The 22,628-nt window shown below is 38.2% G+C and overlaps 1 protein-coding gene across 3 annotated transcripts in view; it reads right to left on the minus strand.

The window, feature by feature from the left end:
* The window catches only part of ano1a (anoctamin 1, calcium activated chloride channel a), a 54,799-nt gene that overhangs the window by 26,927 nt on the left and 5,244 nt on the right, over nt 1-22,628 (minus strand). For all 3 annotated transcript variants that reach the window (XM_037545194.1, XM_037545192.1, XM_037545193.1), the window contains exons 2-11: nt 20,990-21,162; nt 14,972-15,298; nt 8,608-8,706; nt 8,363-8,514; nt 7,563-7,617; nt 6,687-6,738; nt 6,226-6,281; nt 6,091-6,132; nt 1,132-1,196; nt 45-179 (exon numbers count right to left, since the gene is read on the minus strand). In XM_037545194.1, the coding sequence (XP_037401091.1) occupies nt 45-179; nt 1,132-1,196; nt 6,091-6,132; nt 6,226-6,281; nt 6,687-6,738; nt 7,563-7,617; nt 8,363-8,514; nt 8,608-8,706; nt 14,972-15,298; nt 20,990-21,097 (1,091 nt within the window). In that variant the 5' untranslated portion in view covers nt 21,098-21,162. The remainder of the gene's footprint in view (nt 1-44; nt 180-1,131; nt 1,197-6,090; nt 6,133-6,225; nt 6,282-6,686; nt 6,739-7,562; nt 7,618-8,362; nt 8,515-8,607; nt 8,707-14,971; nt 15,299-20,989; nt 21,163-22,628) is intronic.

The raw sequence follows: 22,628 nt of genomic DNA on the forward strand, positions 1-22,628 counted from the left end.
TTCAGCAGTGCCTGTCTGGGTTTAAACAAGCTGAGCCAGCTGACCTGGGGATGTTGTCGTCCACTGTGGCGCAGCCATACAAGAACACGATGACGCCCACGATCGCTGCTGGAATCAGCATCTGAGTGTACACACCCAGCCAGGCGAAGTATAGACCCACTTTCTCTCCAAAGTACTTCCTATATGTACAGTAGGGAGAGGGAGAGAGAGAGAGAGAGAGAGAGAGAGAGAGAGAGAGAGAGAGAGAGAGAGAGAACCAAAAGCATAAGTAGTCTTAGAAATGTTCAGAAATTAGTTAGAGAGATGTCCAAAAACTCAAAATGACCCTACATGCTCCCCTTACTCAGAATAAGAAGTTGCCAAACTTATTATAATGATCTTTCTAGCTAGCACATATTGCCAATGCTAATAGGTCAGTGACTAACAAGTCAGTGAAACCTTTGCTCCTTATATATGTAAGAAGCCATCTCCATTTTTCAGTTTTTCTTATTATTGGAAACTGTCTGTTGCCCTTTACCTTGTGTGTAAATTTCATGACGATTTGGCCAAAAGAAACAGCCCAAAATTACTTGGAAAGACGTCTGATTCCATTGACTTACATTAAAAGTAAAAGAAGTTTTTCTTCTCCTGTAAAGTTACCATTTTGGAGATACAAGGTATATATATATATATATATATATATATATATATATATAAAATGCATAGTTCATTATTATCCAATTAATATCCAAAATATTCAATCAAAATTACAAAATTACACCCCCAAATAGATTCTGGGGGAATAAAAATAACAATGACAAAAGCATGCCATAGGCACATCATGGCAGATGCGCAGTAATGTAATTATCGGTAATTATCATGACAGAGTCATAACATTTGATTTTATGACCGCTTATATCACATGTTAAAGTTTACTCTAGTTAGCTGTCATGACATTATGCCTTATAACCCAACATCTGTCATGACTTACACGATCTTATCAGCCAAAACTGATAGAATCTATTCTTTTTCTTTTTTTTTCTTTAGGACAAATGTTATGGCTAACTGCCTTAAAAGAATCTCTTCTGAAGTATGAAAAATACAGCGAGAACAGCTACATCTGACAATACACAACAAAGCACAGGTTCCTACCTGATTAGTCCAATGGGCTGGTACTTGTAGAAGATGCTGTAACTCGCCCACTCCTCATACAAGAGCTGTACAGAAAGTAATGGAACTGAACTGACATACATCATAAAACAAGTGCAATTAAGCCATCTGTCAGCAAAGCGCAGACGTGCTGTGATTGAACTCCCCCACATTAACGGGGATCGTGAAAAGGAGGCGAAACTAAATGAATGCTGATGGATTCAAAACAATGACACAAAAAAAGCTTTTTGTGTGGAAAGCATCCTGTAATGGGCTCTATGCTATGTGCCTTGGGGACACAATAACTAGAAACAAATGAAGCAGGTTTTTTGTGGCTCGAAGTCAGTTACTCAAGGTGCACATCACATAAGAACATCCGCAAGCCATTTTGGGGAAAGAGAAAGTCTGGCTTAGTGCTGCAATGATATGGAATTTAATAATAATTATAAGTGCCAACTGGCTGACAACAATAACAATGACAAATAATTTTACTTCATTTCATTTTAAAATAGGCTCATGCTGTAATACACACAGACGGGTGAAGTGTAGAGAGCATAAGTCAGGTTAAAACTCTAAGGATGGATCACAGATTATCTTAACACAGTCATGAGATAGCTAAATTAGTTATCGCAAGCATTTACACGGATACTGTATTTGCAAAGATTATCTTATGATCTATTTAATCCCAATCCATTCATTGAGATAGTAACAGGCTAAATATTTACAAAATCATCATGCATAGTTGATTTATATTGGGAGGTGTCTCTACCAAACACTAACTCCTAAATTTTAACTTGTGAAAGTAAAATGTACATTTTGGATTTTCAAAGTTATTTTGGATCTCTTTTAAAGTAAAAACATTATTCGAAAAAAGCTGTCCCACGTTATGTCACTACCGAAGCACAAATAGTTTTAGTCCTGACCCCTCATGTCCACATGGTGAGCAGCTAGATCCCACTGTTTTGAAGAAAAAGTATCCCAAAGTCTGAAAATCAGTGTGGAACACTAAGACCTCACACATTTTCTGCAAATAAGTAAACTTTCAGTTTTTTTTAATAAAAATACTTTGTTTTGACTTTGTGTGTATACAACTATTGGAAGCTAGTCATGTATTGGCTGGCGTTTCTGAATTATGCTACAATTAACTAAAGCTGTCACTACTGAAACATTAGGAACATTACTACCGAAGCACAAATAGTTTTATTCCTGTAGAAGTGTTATGATTGTTTTGGTAGTGACAAAATGGAATATTCATTTTTAAAATTTATTTTAAATCAATAAATAATATGTAAGGAGTCTTGTCCTTATTGGTCTAGCAGTGGTGTTCCTGCACGGACAAAAGAACAAAACTTTTAATATTCCAAATGTGGGCTAGTGGTGTTATCTGACTACACATGCCATCATTATCAGATGATGATGATGAGAATGTTATTGCTTATCACTAATGACTAGACATGTGCCAGTGCATACAGATACCAAGAGCAGGCACCAAACTGTAGGTTGCAATTACTGTCTGTAGTTCTAATCAGGCTGATACCAACAAATAAATTAGGTGCCCACAAATATCTGCTGCCAATTTATTGTGCACTGCTAGTATTGCTGGCAAAAGATGGCTTGGCAGGTTGACAGAAAGAGAAAAAAGCTAGTAGACAGGACTGTAGAGGACTTTCCTCCATTCCTCCTGTTATAGTAACACCACAAGCCTGAAATTCCCTTTGAGCCTGTTTACAGCAACTACTTTTGGCGAGTTTATTCCTTCTCCATTCTCGTAGTGATTTTGTATCTTGAGGACAGATATTTGTGCAGACTCGCCAACAAGCCTGCCGAAGCAGCGCTCACAGATGGTGAAGTGGGAAATTATCCTGTTGCCTTGGTGACACTCTCGCGCTGATAATTATTCCTTGTTGAAAGTCCATGCTGATCTCATCCAGAGCCCCTGCAGGCTGCCCATGGTCAGGTTATGGGCTGTTTTTTTGCTTTCTGTTGTCTCGTCCTCATGATATATTCAACTGGCCAAGTGCCACAGGATAGGTGAAATGCAATGTACTTTAGTGCTGACTGACATGCTGACTCAATGCACGCCATGTTAAAGATCTACCACTATCCCTGAGCGTTTGAGCGGCACTTTACAATGCACTGAAGTTTTTGACCCCAAGGTCAATAGAAATAATAAAATGATTCATGATAATGTAGTACTTATATGTATTCGCACCTCTATAGTTAACATCAACAAGATTCTCAAGGCCAAAGAATTAATCACTTGCTAAATACTAAAATAAATATTAAAAATACGGACTGTCATTTTGAGTACCACAGGTTTGATCATAGGCATAGTTTGGAACATTATACTGGACAGAAAAAGTCACGGGTCTCTTCACGTGAGTTCATGTTGAGTCTGGAGTGACAGGGGTTAGAGCTTGAGTCGAGTCGTGAGTCATTGGGGTTGGAATGCAAATCGAGACTTGAGTCTATAGCAGCGAAATCCAGGACAGTCTTGTTATTAGCTGCAAGCACTGCGCTGGTTAACCCTGTTAAAACCTGTCAGGTTCAACATAGTTTCAAATTACAGGCCTTTCACTGTAGAAAAATCTTCAATTGGAAGAAAAGAACTGAAGAACACTTCATATGGTAAATGATGTGATGTTTAAAAGGAAAGAGACAAAATAATGTGACATAGATGGTTAGCCTATAGTTTGTAGGGCAAGCATGCTAGCTTGCTATCTAGCTAGCTAGAACTACAGCCAATCCAGCTGTAATTTTAGTACATTTTAAAAGAAAGTGATCTATGACTCACTGAAATTTCAGCTAGATGAGTGGACTTCTGCTAAATTAGCAACTGCGTTAGCTAGCAAACTTCCTATACAAATGAAATGCTAGCCAACTGTTAGCCTTATGAATATCCCTATACTGCCAGGTATTTGTAGGATTCTCTGTTCTCTCATTGAAATTATCATGGGAAACTGTTCCCCATTCCAATGTTGCCTCAATCATATTTCCTGGACATAAAAATATGAGTATTCTCCGTTCCTCTGGCATATATATTCTGATGATATATATTCAGTAAACATTATCTATAATTGTGTTTAAGTACATATATTTCAGTAAAATATTTCAGTAAAAAGGAATCCTTTCAGTGACAGGCAGGATTTAAAATGTTTTAGTCATAATTTTCTTTAAACATCACAATATTACTATAGCAAAACATTACCAAAATTGGCATTGGTGCTAATAGTGGAATTTTTGAGCACGTCCTCAATGACAGCATCTAACTTCCATTTCGGTGCTGGTTTACACATGACCTTGTTAACTCAGTATTTTCCCATTTCAGGTAGTTCCTGATACCATCTTAAGCTACTTGACCCTACTAACTTGCTATTTATTAAGCAATAGGCTACAACAACAAAAAGAAGGGCAATAAATCACACACTAAACAAAAATTATTCAGTGTTCTATGGTATAACTTAAAAAAAATGGTTTGGATTAGCCTAGTTTAGGACAAGTGCATTCCTACTAAAAACATCTGCTCCTTTTTGTTCCCTGTATGATCTCCGCTGACCCCATGAAGTTAACCCTGACTCTTTATAGGTTTACTTAATGTATCACTTTGGAGGATGTATTATATAAAGGGAACATAGAGTCTGGGGAACACAGGATTCTGGGAAAATAGACACTTGGGAGAGTAGGACCTCGAGAATGTTGGATCTTGGGAACATAGGACACTGGGAGTACAGAATCTTGGGAACATAGGACACTGGGAATGTAGAACCTTGGGATTACAGGACCTTGAGAACATAGAGTCCTGGAGACACTGGAAACTTAGGAGCACAGGACCCAGAGAGTGATGGATCTTGGGAACATAGGACACCGAGAGTATAGAACCTTGGCAATACAGGACCATGGGAACATAGAGGCCAGGAAAAACTGGAAACTTGGGAGAACAGGAACCTGAGAGTGTTGGATCTTGGGAACATAGGGCGCTGGGAGTATAGAACCTTGGGAATAAAGGACCGTAGGAAGATAGAGTCCTGGAAGCACTGGAAACTTGGCTGAATAGGACCCAGAGAGTGTTGGATCTTGGGAACATAAGATGCTGGGAGTACAGAACCTTGGGAATACAGGACCATGGGAACACAGTGTCCTGGGAACATAGAGTCCTGGAAACACTGGAAACTTGGGAGAATAGGACCCTGAGAAGGTTGGATCGTGGGAACATAGGATGCTGGGAGTATAGAACCTTGGAAACATAAGACACTGGGAATATAGAACACTGGGAACACAGAATGCTTGGAACACTGAACTTTGGTAACATAGAGTCCTAGGAACACAGGATGCAGGGAACATAGAAACATGGGAATCATAGGAACCTGAGAACATAGGTTCCTGGGAATACAGATTTCTGGGAACATAGGACACTGGGAACAAAGGTTGTCTCCCTTTACTGCATGTAGTGCTTCGTTCTGTTCATCAGACAGAAGGTTTTTTAGAGGAAGGCTCGTTAGTTGAAGCTGTATCATACCTTATGCTGCTGCAAGCTGCAGGAGAACAGCTTTAATGACTGTGCATGACTGTAGTAAACCTGACAGGTAAAGTCACACATATAAAATTGGAAAAAGATTCAATTCCTTCATCACATTAATGTTGGCACTTCTAAGTCATGTTTCAGCCAACATGCGACTTGAATGTGACTCAAGCCTGAGTCGCTCATTCGAATCCCTATCTCTGATGCTGGCCATTTTTTTAGAATATAAACAAATAACCATAGAGTAATTCTTTTTTATTCAGTACCCCATTATACTGTGGTGCTTTTTATAATATCTCAACAATACCAAATCAAATCTCAAATCGTGTAAGATTCAGCAATCGGCCCATATATAATAATTAAATATTCATGAATGTAAACCAGTATTAAACATAGTGTGTAAGCTTATTACTAAGTACAAAAATAAGTTGAGGGCCTCCTACCTTTCTGTCATTTGGCTCTGCATGAACAGCATCAATATCTCCCTGTAATAACAACAGCAAATGGATGCATAAACTGCAAGTAAAGGTATTTTTTTTTACCTCAGATAAAGCATTAACATTTCCGACATTACTTACATCATGCAGTGGGTAGGCTGATGTGTAAACTCCATTGGCAAGTAGGCTGCTGATGCCTACAGACATGACATTTCAGTGAGATCAGGGCATCTCCGAGAGCACAGAACAACTATGCACTCCAAAATCAGCTATTTATCTTACAGAACAAAATGCCATCAGCTTTTGCTCTTATTGACTTTCAGCACTCTATATTGACTGTACTGGACATAACATCTGTAAAAGTACACATGCAAAGGCAGGGCCAGGGCTACTTGACCTCGCTCTTTGACTGGCCTTATTGGTATTCTTCTAGTTCTTGAGCTATCAATCAAAATCTCATTGCCTGAAAAATCACTCAGCCAAAGTAATCAATGGTGTTAAATGAGCAGGAGGTGAATGGATTGCACTCAGAGTTCCAAGGAGTCTTCAGGGAGTCTCCCTCTGAAAACAGCATTAATTCAAAGACAGATTAAAGCACTTACCCATGGCGTACTTGGTCTTTGTGCACTTCGTTCGTTTCAATATCTCGAACACCTGACAAAGGAAAATATAATCTTTTTACATAACTGTGAAGCAGCTTGCAGTTATTGTGCACCAAAGATTTGGAACACTTACTTCAAGATTATAATTTTATAGTTTAGCATTTTTTTGTTTTATATTGTTCCTTTTGCATTCATTGGAATTCCATTTGATATATTTCCTTTTCATTTTTATTCCATTTTCTTCTAAATAATTTCATTTAAATAACATGCATCAGGTAAGTGCACTTGTAGAGTATTTGAATGCTGCTGCTACATAGGTACCAACAGGGTTGGGATGTAACGAAATACGAAAATTTGAAAGTACACATGAAGAATTCAGAAAGGAAGATGAAATTACATTAAATCTGTATTGAGTCCAATTGACATTTTGTGTTCAGAATGGTTACCTTTTAAATGTTAGGATAAATCTTTAAATGACAATTCAAATGAGAAACTGACTTCAGCTTTGGAATGTTTTTTTGGAAAACTTGGAACAAATTTTCAATGCTCATCTTAAATATTTCTCTTTGCCTTTTTATTAGCTACTAGGTAGATGAGCCTGTTGTCGATGGTGACCAGCAGTGTGCATGCCAACTTTCAGGGTTAAAGGCTGGTCAAGTAGTAAATTAACACCAACATTTAAGACCACTGATTTTTGATACTGTGATAACACGATCAGCAGAGCTTTGTTTTACTGCAAAGGAGGATCATTTTATTTTTATCTAGAAATCTGCTGTGGAGCCCCACAGGGTAGTAAAAGAGCCGTGTGGTGCCGACCCCTGGTCTACACTGAGGAGAGAAAAGCCCTGTGGCCTAAACAGCATGGTTTATACTCACAATTGAACTGCGAATCTTGCTGTTGAAGAAAGAATCTCTATCTGACAGATCAAACCTGTTAAGAGAATTGTGATATTGGTGGGACATTCAAAGCAGATACATCTTAAATTTTCATGCTTCGCTGCTGAAAGACAGCATACTGTTATCAAACAATGCATACTAGAATTTTCTAAGACAGAGGTCACTAATAGGCAGACCATGTCCGAGTCTGGTCCCAGACGCTGTCCTGGACCTATAACCGATAAATTATGTAGAATTATTTAATTTCGACATGGAGGTCCTATTTTAATCAATGTAGCTTTTCTATCCTTTACAGTCGTCTTTGTGATGTGACACATGATGCTACTCAGCCAATCAGATCTGTGCACTATGAGAAGCACTGAGACTTGAATAAGTGATGCACACACAGGGGAGGGATGAGGCAAGAAACAGCAGTCAGAGAAGAAACTTAGACAGAGGGAAGTTATTTCACATGGCGTGATCTAAAAAGAGAAAACTGACAGCGAATGTTTTTGAAATGTTACTGAACTGGACTGTATTTGATGTGATATTCAGCTTTTGACTGTATGAAATGTTGACATTCCTACTCGGCTACTTCAGTAAACAGTATATGGCACTGAATCATGATGCAAGTAAGACATTATGTTGTTCCGGACCTTTGCTTGAGGCAAGTTTCTATAACTGGACCCTATTGAACTTTAATTAAAGACCCCTATTCTAAGATAATATTTCCAATTTTCACAGCTCAACAAAGCAGATATCTCACATATACTCAATTATAGTTCAAGCCATTTACTTACAGGTGCTGCTTTTCTCGGGAGAACGGATATGACAGATGTTTTTCAGTCTGGACTCGATTCTCCATGACTTTGGGATACAAAGGTGCAGTCACTTTGTGGATAAACAAGTTGATTTTCTCTACGACGTTGCTTCCTGGACTCACATCATATTTCTGGAAATCCAGGGAGGAGTGTGGTTACAGTGTACTGTATGTTGCTGAATTCAAAAAGCCTTTTAATGGTGTTGAAAGGAACAAGGCTCATACTTTTATGGTGGGCATCTTGAGCTTCATAAACTCCGCTTCTCGACACAGAACGCTCCATGGTGCATGGATCTTCAGAAAGCCCACTCCTGGGATTTTATTCTGAAAACAAAACAGAGCAAAACAAACAGGACCTTAGTGTAATCGTTATTGGACCACAGCGGCCTGAGGCAGTTCCAATTTCACTTCCACTGAGGTCTGGGGATGGAGGAGGAGAATAACACGTTGGAAATAATGCAGCAAATCATGATATATATAGAAAAAAAACATTAGATTACCAACTGGGCTTATTGTACACATGCCACATGCCCAGGAGCATTGGCCAATGAGGGCCCTCGACAAGCAATGCTGCAGCACAGATTTACAATATGTTGGCTAGTAGCCTGTTCTAGATTTTTTCTACACGCAACCTACAGAAGCCAATGAAAATAAAGCCACATAACTAAATAAGTCTGAAAATGTTACTAGTGCTAAAGCATTTTACAGCAATGAACAAGGCGTCTGATTATGAGTTAGTGAGAAGAATGGACTGATAAATTTCTGTGCTATTTAAAATATTCTGCATTATATTAAAAAATTGCAAACAATTATTTAAGTTCTAGTCAAAATGGCCATTAAGTACAAGTTATCCTTTTTATATTGTCAGGGAAACAAATAGAATGTGCCTGAAAGTCAGAAATATAAGTAAAAATATTTTTTAATTATACTGATGTATTTTGAAAGGTATATGTAAATGTATTTACTTTGCCAAATCATGGTTAATCATGAACCTAAAACTAGTAAAGACAGGAAAAATGAGCAAAGAAAAAAGGAAAGAGCAGCCAGCGAAGCAGTGTTATTGAAAAAGTACCTGCTATCTCTCCTTTTCCTGTAATGCAGAGCTAATGAATGACTGTGATAGCGAGAGGGTACCATTAGCAGGTAATGATATATCAGAATATAGTGCTAATGCTGGTTCTGTGCTTGACTTTGACGGCAAAAGGTAACATTAGCAGCTAGTGATATGCTAGAATATAGCACTGATGCTTGTTCTATGCACATGTGAGTAAGAGGTGGGTGCTTGGTGTGTTGGGGTAGGGGGGGGTGTGCGGGGGGGTGTTGTACCCAAGGACTTCTTAATCTGTCTCTGCTTGAGATACACAAACTCATTTAATTACTATCTGTTGACCCATATCTAAAACAGGAAGAGTCTAAAAATACATGCTGTTCTTGTTTTTTTGGAACAAAACTCCATAACTTACTGCTGCACTATAATAACAAATAAGACAAGGAAGGACAACATGAAAAAGGACATTTCTGCAGTGCGTATGAGGGAGAAAGGGGATTCCTTTAGCGATCTCCAGCTGGAGAGTGCGTTATGCAAGTTCTGCTTCGTGTTGCACTCGTTATAACTCCCTGCCCACACGTAGGGTCTGACCCTGTCTGTACAAACTCCACCGCTGCATTCTGTGATCTGCAGTACACGGTGAAAACCTAGCGCTCTACTTTTGGGCTTCGTTTTAACAGGCGAACGATGCTCATTCATGAAAAACGTCTGATTGTGATGAGAGGTCTAAAAGAAACTAAGCAGGTCAGCAGAGACACAGTCAATACATGTGAACACTTACTCAACAAAAAAGGGCATTATTCCAAGATAGCTGGTGAGAGAGCCACTCAGAAATCTGTGCTACATTAACAAATGTCATCGTCAAATGTTACTGATTCTCGTGCAGTGATTCTGAATAATTAGTCATGACATCATAGCTAATTTTAATGCTAATAATCCAGCAGAGAACTGTCACTATTAGAGGTAGACTACTATGGGGTTTCTGATATGTTAGTACTAAGCTAATGCTGGTGCACATGAACATATTTTTGCTGTTTGACAAAATATACATATATCAAATATAGCTTATGACAGAAATATACATATAATTATCAATATAATTATTGACATTTCACAGGAACATTGTCAGTAAATAGTATCTATAATAACAATAATAATAAATCTGGTATACACCAACTGCTGTTTTCCATTTCTAACAACTGACAAACTGTGTTACTCATATTTGCATTTGTCAACATATCTAGGACTTTACTCACTAAACTGGGACCATTGCATGAAATATATATATATATTTACATTTACATTTATGGCATTTGGCTGACGCTCTTATCCAGAGCGACTTACAATTTGATAATTTTACATAGGAAGGCCAAGACAGTGTTAGGAGTCTTGCACAAGGACTCTTATTGATATAGTGTAGGGTGTTTGCTCAGTCTACAGCATAGAAGGCAGAGGTGTTACCCACTACACTATCCCAACCGCCATATATACACACACACACACACACACACACACACACACACACACGCACGCACGCGCTCGCACACGCACACACACACACACACACACACAGTAGGCACCCAAGACACATTTCCAAAATCTATTTATTTGCGTTTATTCGCTGAGAATTGTTAATATTTGAATAAACAAAATTTGTCGAATATTTATATATATATATATATATATATATATATATATATATATATATATATATATATATATATATATATATATATATATATCAAATAAATAGTGATTTTATGGATGTTAGTGTGTTTCTTGTTGTCAAATTCTTGTTACTTTTTATTGTTTTTACGTTTATTTGAATTATGAATATGACTTTATTCTAATGTATATTGTGATAAACTCACTGCTGAGGTAAATTATTCAAAAATGGACTTAGATGCCTAAAACCTTCGCACAGTACTGTGTGTGTGTGTATATATATATATATATATATATATATATATATATATATATATATATATATACACATACACACACATATATACACAAAATGGTAAGGAGAAGGAGAAAACTTTACTTTTTATGTAGGTCAATGGAACCAGACTTTTTTCCACGTCATTTTGTGTCTTTTATTGTAGTCCATTCATCATGAAATATACAAGCAATGTAAAGAGCATTGTGCCAAATTATGCCCAAACTAAAAAATGTCAAAAATGGAGATACAAGGTTTTCTTCCGACAACAGCAATATGTAGATTAAATACGTGTAATATGTGTCTAGGTTCAGGATTTCACACACACACACACACACACACACACACACACACACACACACACACACACACACACACACACACACACACAAATGCCATTTGTATACATTATACACTACAGAACCCTACATTTCTAAATTTACACACTGCATAAATCATCTTACACACCCATTTAATCAGCTAACCGTCACCTAATTATTGTACTAAGTAGCACCCACAAACTCTACATACATACTGGATAACTGTCACTGCTAATAGCTAACAATCATCTCTGTGAGGCTAATTTGGTGACAACACTTCAAGAACTGTGAAATAGCACTGCTCTTACATTAATAACATGAAAAGCCCACTTAAGACCTGATCTGCATTACGTGCAAATGAGTCATACAATTTTACAACAACATTGGGGGTGCGTGTGTTGGGGACAGCATGCATTTACAGTGGCTTCACTGATTAGCAAAGCTAATTATATAATTACAATTATCTGTATAACTAAATACACCACATACTTGGTAAATATTTACAAGTTTGGCTTCAGGATGTTCACACCAAACCTGTTCTAATCTAAAGGAACATTCTGTTTCACCCTTCAGCGCTTATCCCCGTTCCATCAGCAGTACAAACAAAGGGACGACGAGCCACTTGCGCTTTGCTGCAGTATGAAAACGACTGCTGAGAAGACACGCAGTGACATCAGCGCACGACTCTACACTGCTGAAGTGTCTCCAAATGTACTGCTTTTATGCAGAACAAACAAGCTTTAGCAAAGCGCTATGAAGGTGACACACAGTCAAGTGCTGACATTAATAATAAAGATCAACTCTAAGTGGAGCGTTTATATTTGAATTCATTTTAAAGGTGGCCAAAGTGGTCAAAGTAATACTGGCATCGCTACTAAGCAGTAATAATGTATGACCAGACAAGAGACACAATGCATTGACTTCAACTACTGTAGAAAAGTTGGCTTATGATGCACATCCTTACATAATCATATAGCTGTTCTCATATACACTAGTAAAGAAGGGTTCTTTAGTAAAGACAATGGTCCTGTATGGAACCACAAACACTCAAAGAAATAGCTGATTGCTTAAATGGTTCTTTGCATGGTGAAATGATTTTGCAGATTATTGGAGAACGTGGTTCATGTCAAGCTATGATGTTAGCACGAAAGAACTCTTGTGCTGCACAGAACCTTACTTAAAAAGGTTCTTTATAAAACCATATACAATACATCAATCTGAAGAACCTTCTGTACAGGCCACAGGGTTATAAATAGAAGCATTCCTTTTACTAAAAGAACCCTTAAAGGGCCATGAGTGTAGATAAAATATGTATAATTTGTGACAAAGCAGCTCAATTTTAGTGTTTTTGCCAATTCCACCTGCTAGCTAGGGCTCCCCCAAACACAAAATGCTACCAAGCTGGGGGGGAGTGAAGGCTAGCACATGCTTCCTCCAAGACATATGAAGCCATCTTTTTGAGCTGCCACTAACACAACATTATTGTACAGCTCAGTGTGCTTGGAGGATAACACTAACTACTAATTCTGTTACGTTTGCTAACAGATGCCCTCGCCGGAGATGGAGAGAAATGACCATCCTTCCCATCCAGAGGGAGTGAGGCCAGTTGTGCTCTCTTGGACTTCCAGCAGCAGATGGCTGTGGAACCACCTTGGATTGAAATCATTAACCAGACTAGAATAGTGCATCTCCTGAAGAAAATGCAGAGTGACCGTGCCGAGTTGCAAGTGCAGTGAGTAAGGTGTTTCTAGGCAGCTACAATGGCATGAGGTGTCTGAACTGAGTGGTTGTTAGGGGGTTGCAAAGTGGTTGTTAGTTATTGTGAAAAATGAATGGGAGTCTATGGGAGGAACAAGGGATAAAAAAAAAAACAACACATAGAATGAGAGTGTATGCCAGTATGGCCGTGGATTAGAGGTTGGGGACCTGCCCTGAGTGAGTACATCCAGTTTGGTTGCGGTCATGAACAGGAAATAATAGGGCTATGTTGAAGGCGTAAATGAATGGGACTCTATGAGATGAATGAGATGAAAAATGTTGAAGGTGGAGTTCAAAGGAGGGGCACTAGGGCACTAATCAACAATGTCCAATGGACAACAAGTATAACTCAAATGCCCTCAAAAAGGCTCCAGTTAAGCATATGGATGTGATGCATGTGTGCATATGCTGTAAAACAAAAAAAATACCTCTTAGATGTTTTCAGAAGTGGTGTACTGCCGCAATCCAGCAGCAAAAGTTTAAAAAGTTGCGGATGTGCATTCTCTTTATAAGATCATGCCCGACCCCACTCGGCTCAATTCTTAATCTGCTCCACGTCTTCTAGGTTTAGGATTTCAGGTCATACACAGCTCTTCCACAAATCAGGCCAGCTTTCTGACAGAGGTGGATCCCTCCAGGTCTTCTTAGGGGCACTTTTTTCCTCATGACACATGTGGCATTAATTATGTGAAAAATATTCACAAAAATATGAAATACTGCAATTCGCACTAATGCAGCTGTGACGACAATGTTGTTTTTCACTGCATTGCATGCACACAAAGATCAATCATAGCTTGAGTGTCTGAACTTATGTAAACAAAGAAATTTAACTGCCATTCTATATAACAAGCCGAACTAAGCCTGGTTATATTTCGTGGCCGCCCAAAGAAAATCGTGTATCTCCATTTTTGTCAATTTTTCGTTTCCTACATCATTTCAACACACCAGCTATCCTTTACATCCTGTAACAATTTCATGATGAATGGACCAATACAAATGCTCTAAAGTCACTTGGAGTAAAATCTCTTTACATTGACTCACATGGAAAGGTCAGAGTGTTTTTATCTTCTTCTGTTATTTTGGAGATATCGGTTTTCCTTTGGGCAGCGACGATTTGTAAGGTTCTGTGAAGGTGAAATGTAGCCAGGAACCCTGTGTAGACCTGCTCCAGCAGATGTTATTACATTACAGAAATACTATTACAGAGGTAGCTCAGTGTTAGTCAATCACGCCAAGTTATTCAAGAGAATTACTACTGTCAGAGCTGTTAAAACTACAAACACTGCAGTGATTTGTAGTGAATTAAAACCCAAATAGAACTATATAACCCCCTCTAGTAAAACAAATCTAGATTAAACAAGGCTAAATGTGAGCCTGCAACTGCAATATATTATTAATACATCAACAATAGCTTCTACTATAGCCTCCAGCAGCATGGGGAAACCTCAGAATTTCAAAAGAAAAAGTTCAAAAGAACCTCAAACCAAAAAAAATAAATAAATACACAAATCATGCTAAACTCACCCCTTCGTCCTTCTCCAGCTCCAGGCCCATGTCCATGAGCTTCTGTTCAAACTCGTCCCTGCGGAAGCGCATGTCATCCTCATGGTAGTCGAGCTTCTGCTGCTGGGACGCTATCTCTGGGTCCTCTTGAGGGCGCGGTTCAGGCCGACTTCGTCTGAAGCTGCGGCTCAGGCTGTCTCTCAGGCTCTTGACGAAGGAATTTGAGGAACTATGGCGGGAGCGGGTAGATTTCTCCACGTGGTAGGTGAGGACGTAGTCAATCCGCCGCTGACCGTCCTGAAAGTATGGACCCAACTTTGAATGCTGAGGGCCCTTGCTTGTTTGCCTCTGTGATGGAAAGAGAGAAGATTAGGATGAATTAGACCTCCTACATTCTTAGCAAAGAGGATTCTCTATAGCATCAGTGACTTTTAACAATAGCAGAACTCATTCTGGTGCTATATAAAACAAAAAATAACAAAAAAAAAAACAAAAAAAAACAACACACACACAAAACTCCATCATAGAAACAAACTATTTAACCATACAAAGAAACATTTATGAATTCACACGGTTCTTTCAGTTGTCTCACTTCTATGTACACTTATGTACACACATACCACTTTTTTAAGGATTCAAAAGGTTTCAAACAATGAATAGGAAGACAGGAAGCAGTAAAAAATGAAATGTTTAATGAACCCTAATTTTGGGCTCTAAATTATAAACGAACGTTTAAGTGAGAAATCATGTATTTTTTCAATGAACCCAGATGTAGTCGATTAGCCGAGACATGCTTTTTGTACAAATTTTGCTACTTTAGTTTAGCGCTAAGCTAAGAAGCTGACCTTGCTAACTTGTCAATAGCCACCCACTTCCCTGCACTTTCCTCACGGAAATAAAAGACTTTGATGTAGTATGAAAATACCGTTAAAGCTTCAAAACACACCGCTAACCTCCCAATCCATACAGTCCATATATGAAAACGAAATCTCCACATAAGGACTTTCAGCTTAGACTTGCTTTTTTTTTTGCGATCAATTCTTTATTATGTTTAACAAAAGCAGTAACCAGTACCGCAAAAACACATAACACAAGTCTCAAATATACCCATAGACCAGAGATACCAACACAAGCACAGATAGAACAAAGGACATAAGACCATAAAATAAAATAGGGGGAATAAAAAAATAAAGAAAAGCGGGGGGTGAGGAGTTTTTACAACATATTTTTCAGGGTTTCAATTGCATCGTACCAAATATTAATATTAGCTTCATTCGCACCATTAACTCGGGCAGTGGAGAGTTCCATGTACATTATGTCCAAGAAAGAAAAAAATCCAGGCTGTAATTGAGAGAGAATGAGGAGGTTTCCAACGAACTGCGATCATTTTCTTTGCCGCAGTGAGTCCAGCCAGAATAATACGTTTTTCACTTTTGGATATAGAGAGTTCCGAAAAGTCATTAAACAGTAGAGTAGGTATGATGGCGGGTACCGCAAGCCTTTGTAGAACACAGTGTGCACGTAGGGTTATTAAGAATATTCAAGCTTAGACTGCTTTTTGAATGAGGCACAATGCAAGGTGGCCATTCAGGACATATATCAAATATATACAGAACGCATAATCAGTCTCAAAAGCACACCAACAAAAAAGCCTGTATCATTCAAAGGGATAAGGAAAGGTTGGAAAATGGTCATCTTAAAATGAATGCTTTTGGTGCATAAACTCACAAATGTCACAAGTGGACTTCAGAGGGAAAAGCAAAAATCCAAAAAATGCAGGATATGGGCTCTTTTAATGGTAGTGTCCAGTGATCAGCTACGCTGTCAAGTCTGTGCGACCTTAATGAAAAGCGAGACGCAGTTTAAGCAGGTTGGGAGCAGCTTTGGGGATGTATTTACAGAAAAGATTTGGGTGACTATTGACTTCTAGTGTTTGTTAGCAACTTTCAGTGCTAAACTAAAGAAGTAAAAATTGAACACAAAACATGTCTTGGCTGATCAACTATATCTGGAGTAAGTGCAAAGCTGTGTAAATTAGATATTATAATTTAAAAACTGTATAATATGCAGAATAGTGTAATAAAATAAATATCCAAAATGTATTAATGACAAAAAAATAGTAGAAAGACTGCAGTATTATTACAGCATATTATATATTAGTTAATAATTTCTTGTTTATCTTTCGGTATAGTTTATTTATAGGTACACTGTACAAGTTACTACTGTATGTAAATTTACTTTGACAAGTGTTTCCAATCTTTTAAACCACAGTGTAATCCACAAATAAACAAATTAAAGTGTTATCTTGAGGCAACTTGGAATTAAGTTTATATTTGATCAAAATCCATGTTGATTTCACAAATTACGTTGAATCAGATCTCCCAAAAACATTTTTCAGTGATGTAGCCGTTTCTCACGACAATCTCCATCCCCTTATCAAAAATCATGAACACATACCTAGACACTGGAGGTCACATCAATGCAAGCTGATATGACAGCGCGACTCAGAGAGGACGTGAAAATAACAAACCAGCTCTGACATTTGCGTCGGCCTCTGACTTTGAAAACAGCACTGCTTTCTTATTTTATAAGCATTATTTGCTTTTTCTGTAGACCGAGTTCAGGCACCAAATGAGTACACGCTGGTGTGATTTAGCAGTGTTGTGGTTTCAAAATGCCAACTTGTTGGTTTAAGAGCTGTGACTCTAAGGAATGAGCCAGATACTTAACTCTCAGACTTGATTGTCCTCTCAGGGGGCTTGCTGCGGTATTTATTAATTTGGTGGACCACTCAAGAGGCTGAGGATTATCCTTAAGCTGCTTCAGATAAGTTTCTCCAAAAAAGTGAATACATGCTAAAGCTACACAATATATTATTGTTAACTGGCATCATGATTCATGAAAGCTGCTGTACAAACAATGTTCTTTACTGTATGTTTACCAACAAGTTATGGATTTAGGTTAGGGATGTGCATTATGACCAATTTTGACATTCAAATATGCATAAGAGATACTGAGAGGATATTCGATTAACTAAAGCTAGCTAAAGCTAGCACAGGCCTCAAGCTTACTTTTTACATGTTAGCACAGTTGGTAGGAGGCTACAAAATTCAGTAGCATTAAAATGGAGCAGCCTGAAGAGAAATACATTTTAAAAATCTGTTTAACTGCTTAAAAATAGTCAAGGGAAATGGTTAGGTTTTTATATTATGGAGGCTGCCTCTTCATATGAGCTAATGAGCTAACACTAAAGCTGCTAAAGTCTTCACAAGGTCATTTCTCGCCAGTGCCAACATGTTAGTTTGTGAAAGAAACATTTTTTCATTGCTTCTTAACTTAAAAATCATGTGTGAGAGCAATTAGCCTAGTTAGCAACAAAGCCGAAGCAGATAACCTCTGGTGAGAAGCACTGCCGTCCATTTTTGTCAGGCACTAGAGAGGGAGCTCCTCAGCAATTCCAAAATGAGCTGTGCAAAAAAGTTAGTTTGTAAAGGCTTAATCCTTATAATACAGACTCATTTCACAAAACAACATTACATATTTAATCACTGCTGTTGTATCTTTGAACACGTTTGAATGCCAGTTATAGTACTTTCTGCACATTCGACAAAAGTGAGCTCTGAGCTAATTAGCTAGCCAACAGCTACCAGTAATGCTAGCATCCTACTACGCAAAACCCTTTTGCTGAAGGAAAACAGAAAAATACAGCCAAGTTTTTTTTTCTCAGTGGACATTTCAATACATCATACTTTCCAAAATTACAGCTGCTTAAATGGCTTGTTTGTTTTTAGCTGTTCAGCTCCATTCACCTGCATTCCTGTGGACTGCCTGAACATAAACAGGCTCTGGCTGCAATCACATCCTTTATAGCGTATTCTTACCATACGTAGTCACATTAAAAACAGATGTGTGATAGATGTGGTGTTTTAAAACGTATGTGCGAAGGTTTTGTTCTGATAACAGTGATATGTCAATTAAATATGTGCAATGTGTGTCCATTTTAATATTTACATATATATGTGTTAAAAATATATGTTGAATTTGACATATGGAAACATATTTCCGTTGTATATGGGTTGGCAACATGTTCATATTATGCCATTTTTTAGCAGAGAATGAATAATATAATACACTTGCAAATATAATTACAAATATAAGCAAAACTATCACATTTTACTGTCCGGTTAAAACATAAAACCACGGTCACTGTTGAGTGACTGTTGAGTGACATCACTGAATTGCCTGTATAGTTTCCATCTTCCATAATAAAAAATAATAGAGACTTCACTATGTGGATACTGGCACCTTGAACGACTAAGTCAGCACTCAAGCACCCTGTGCACATCCCTAGTTTTGTTGATTCAAGATTAAGGTAATTGAGCAAACGTAACATGTTTGGTGAAAATATTCCCAGCCAATCTTAATTTACATCTTCGATTCAACAATGTGTATTTAATATATTGCAAGGCATATCACAATCACAATATGTACCAATATAATCCCAATACCAATATTCGGTCCATATCATGCAGCTTTAGTACATACTTTAAGCGCATAAAATGATTGGTGCATACTCTCACTAATACAAGTCTAAGTCAATATTTGTCTGCAAATAATAGACTACACCACAAGTCCTCCCAGCAACTAAGCAGCATGAGAATGTCACCACATCCAACAAAAGAAACCCACTCACTTTCCTCTTTCTTGTGCTGGGTTGGGCTCTTAGGGGACAACTTGTACCGCAATCTGTCAAGCAAATGGCATGAGGGCAAGAATACGATAAACGTCAATGTTTGCAAAATGCCTTCAGCACTTGTGCTTTACTTATTCATGATCCTGACTCTGAGCACGTCCCTGAAAATTACACCTCATGATTTTCCGAGGTGATGTTTGAGGGAATTGGAAGGTGTTATGACGCACAGTGCTATTCTAATTGATCAGCGTCTTCGGTGGATGCAATTCGCTACTGGAACCGGTTTCATGGAGCACAAATCACTATTATAGCATCTTCCTGGGACTTCAGTTGATGCTAACGAAAACACCTTCAGTCTCAGCACAGTGCTGCCATAAAATATAGTAGTAAACTTAGTCAAAGTGAGATAACACTGAACCAAAAAGGGAGCTGTTCCAAAACAAAACATTGTACAGCTCACAGGAAGTCAGGGCAAAAGTCCATCCTCATAGGAAACATAAGGATGTGCACCATCACTCCCTGGAAACAATCTCTTATCCAACCATCCTCCCTTCAAGCCAATGAAAAGGAAGATTGTGAGTTTGTGTATTCTTAGACAAAGAGCCTTATTCACAGTCACCAACTTGGCTGGACAATTTGCATCCTTATCGTCATTCTCTTTAAGAATTCTGAATAATTTTGCATGCACAGTAATTGGGCATCAAGACAACAATCTTTTATTGATTTTACGTGAGCCAATGCAAAGCACCAAAACCAGCAAATGTACTAAAAGAGCAGCAGCTTTCAGTATTTGAAGCATTTTCTTTCTTTTTAAAAGTTCCTACTACAATCTAAACTTGACTTTGGTATACATTGACCTCATTGTGCAAAGCGACACGCTCAACACAAACGCAGAATTTAAAGCATGCAAACAAGTCGCAAATCTCAAATGCAAATACGAAGGCGTGCAAACAAATTGGCAAAGCGCAAGGCTACAAAGGAAATACACATATAGAACATGATGCTTTAAAGCAAATCAACCAGGCACAATGACATTAATCATGCATGCTTGCATGCACTCAATTAGCCAGCAGTGCAAACACAGGTGCAGCACTTGTTGGGCAAGGAAGCCAAGGCTGCATCCTTAAAACGAAATTGACCACTGCGTTGACCATCTGCAGTCTCAGAAATGGTAGAGATATAGATGTGTTGTTCTTGTAAACCTTAGTTTGCCTTGCAAATCAGTTTGACAGACAACATTCAAAATAGTATTTGGGCTCAAACTGATGATGAAACCTTTCAAAATTTCTTAACAAAAATGGAAAAGAATGCAGAGGAACATTCCTACCTCACCAGACCTCACTTACTATTGAGTCATCGTCATCGTATCCAATGTCTCCTGCAATTTTGCGGTCACCTAGATCAAGGCCCTGGTCCTCCTCTGGAACAGAATGGTACTTCTCATTCCGCCACATGTCGGCCTCCTCTCCTAGCTCACCGAGCTGTTCCTCCTGTCTGCTGCCAGTCAAGTAGGTTTCACCTAAAAGAAGAAGACATGCACATAATAATTAACCAGAATGACATGTTTCATAGCCTGGAATTACAAAGAGGGTCATGGGAAACCACCCTGATGAGCTGTGTCCAATCAGAGGTGCAACTACTAAAAATGATAGAAGAACATTCACAGTGCTTGGACACTAATTCAAGGCAAGGCACCATCCATGTTTTTTAAAGAAAGGCAAATACTGGACATTGAATAAGAACATCAGCCATGTGTCTGTACGGCATACTGTATGTTTTAAGAAGAAAAAAAATCATTTGGTACAGTCCCATGCAGAAATTGGACACCACTGGTCAAATTTGCATCGATTTTCCCACACAATTCCTCTACATACATGTCAGTACATTCTAATGCACAAATACTGTTCATGTGAACTGAACCGAACTGAACACACTGGGGAAAAAAACCTTATTTTTATTCCCAATGTGTGAAACTTAGAAATGGAAGTTACGAACTAAAATTAGAAAATGCCTTATTATCTTATATATATTAGCCTTTATCTTCACTTTAAATCAATAACATCTAACCGTGGTGTACAATTATTTGCAAAAGACTCTGTACACTGCATTATCTGCTTTTTCTGTAGGAGGAACACTGTAGAACTACAAACCGTCAAACTTTATCAAGGAAGTAAAACAAATATTGTGCTACTTATCATGTTTTCGTTTTTTAAAAAAAGACAGGTTCAGTAGGGATGTCCCGATCCGATCCAGAGGTGTCCCAATTCGATCCGGAGAAGCTGATCAGAGTTATGGTAAGCCTAATCCACTTCCAATAGGAAAGCACTGTGATATCGGAATCATGTCAGTATTAGCAAATGACTGCCTTAATTTAGTGGCCAGTCGCCAAGTGGTAGGAGAGGTGGAAAGCTTGTGAGCTCAAATCCCAAGATTACTATTCCTGGTTGTGCCCTTGGGCAAAGCACTCAACCCACAACTGAACCAGGCAAACCTGTGCTGCACTCATGAGCAAAGTTAAGCAGCAAAATGACAAATGACAAACCCTTGTAGGATCCATCAAAGTTACAACCCCAATTCCAATGAAGTTGGGACGTTGTGTAAAACAAATAAAAACAGAATACGATGATATGAAAATCCTTTTCAACCTATATTCAATTGAATACACTACAAAGACAAGATATTTAATGTTCAAACGGATAAACTTTATTGTTTTTTGCAAATATTCACTCATTTTGAATTTGATGCCTGCAACACGTTCCAAAGAAGTTGGGACAGGGGAAATAAAAGACTGGGAAAGTTTAGGAATGCTCAAAAAACACCAGTTTGGAACATTCCACAGGTGAACAGGTTAATTGGAAACAGGTGAGTGTCATGATTGGGTGTAAAGGGAGCATCCCTGAAAGGCTCAGTCGTTCACAAGCAAGGATGGGGCGAGATTCACCACTTTGTCAACAACTACATGAGCAAATAGTCCAACAGTATAAG

This window comes from Pygocentrus nattereri, chromosome 15, assembly GCF_015220715.1.
Source record: "Pygocentrus nattereri isolate fPygNat1 chromosome 15, fPygNat1.pri, whole genome shotgun sequence".
Lineage (NCBI taxonomy): Eukaryota > Metazoa > Chordata > Actinopteri > Characiformes > Serrasalmidae > Pygocentrus > Pygocentrus nattereri.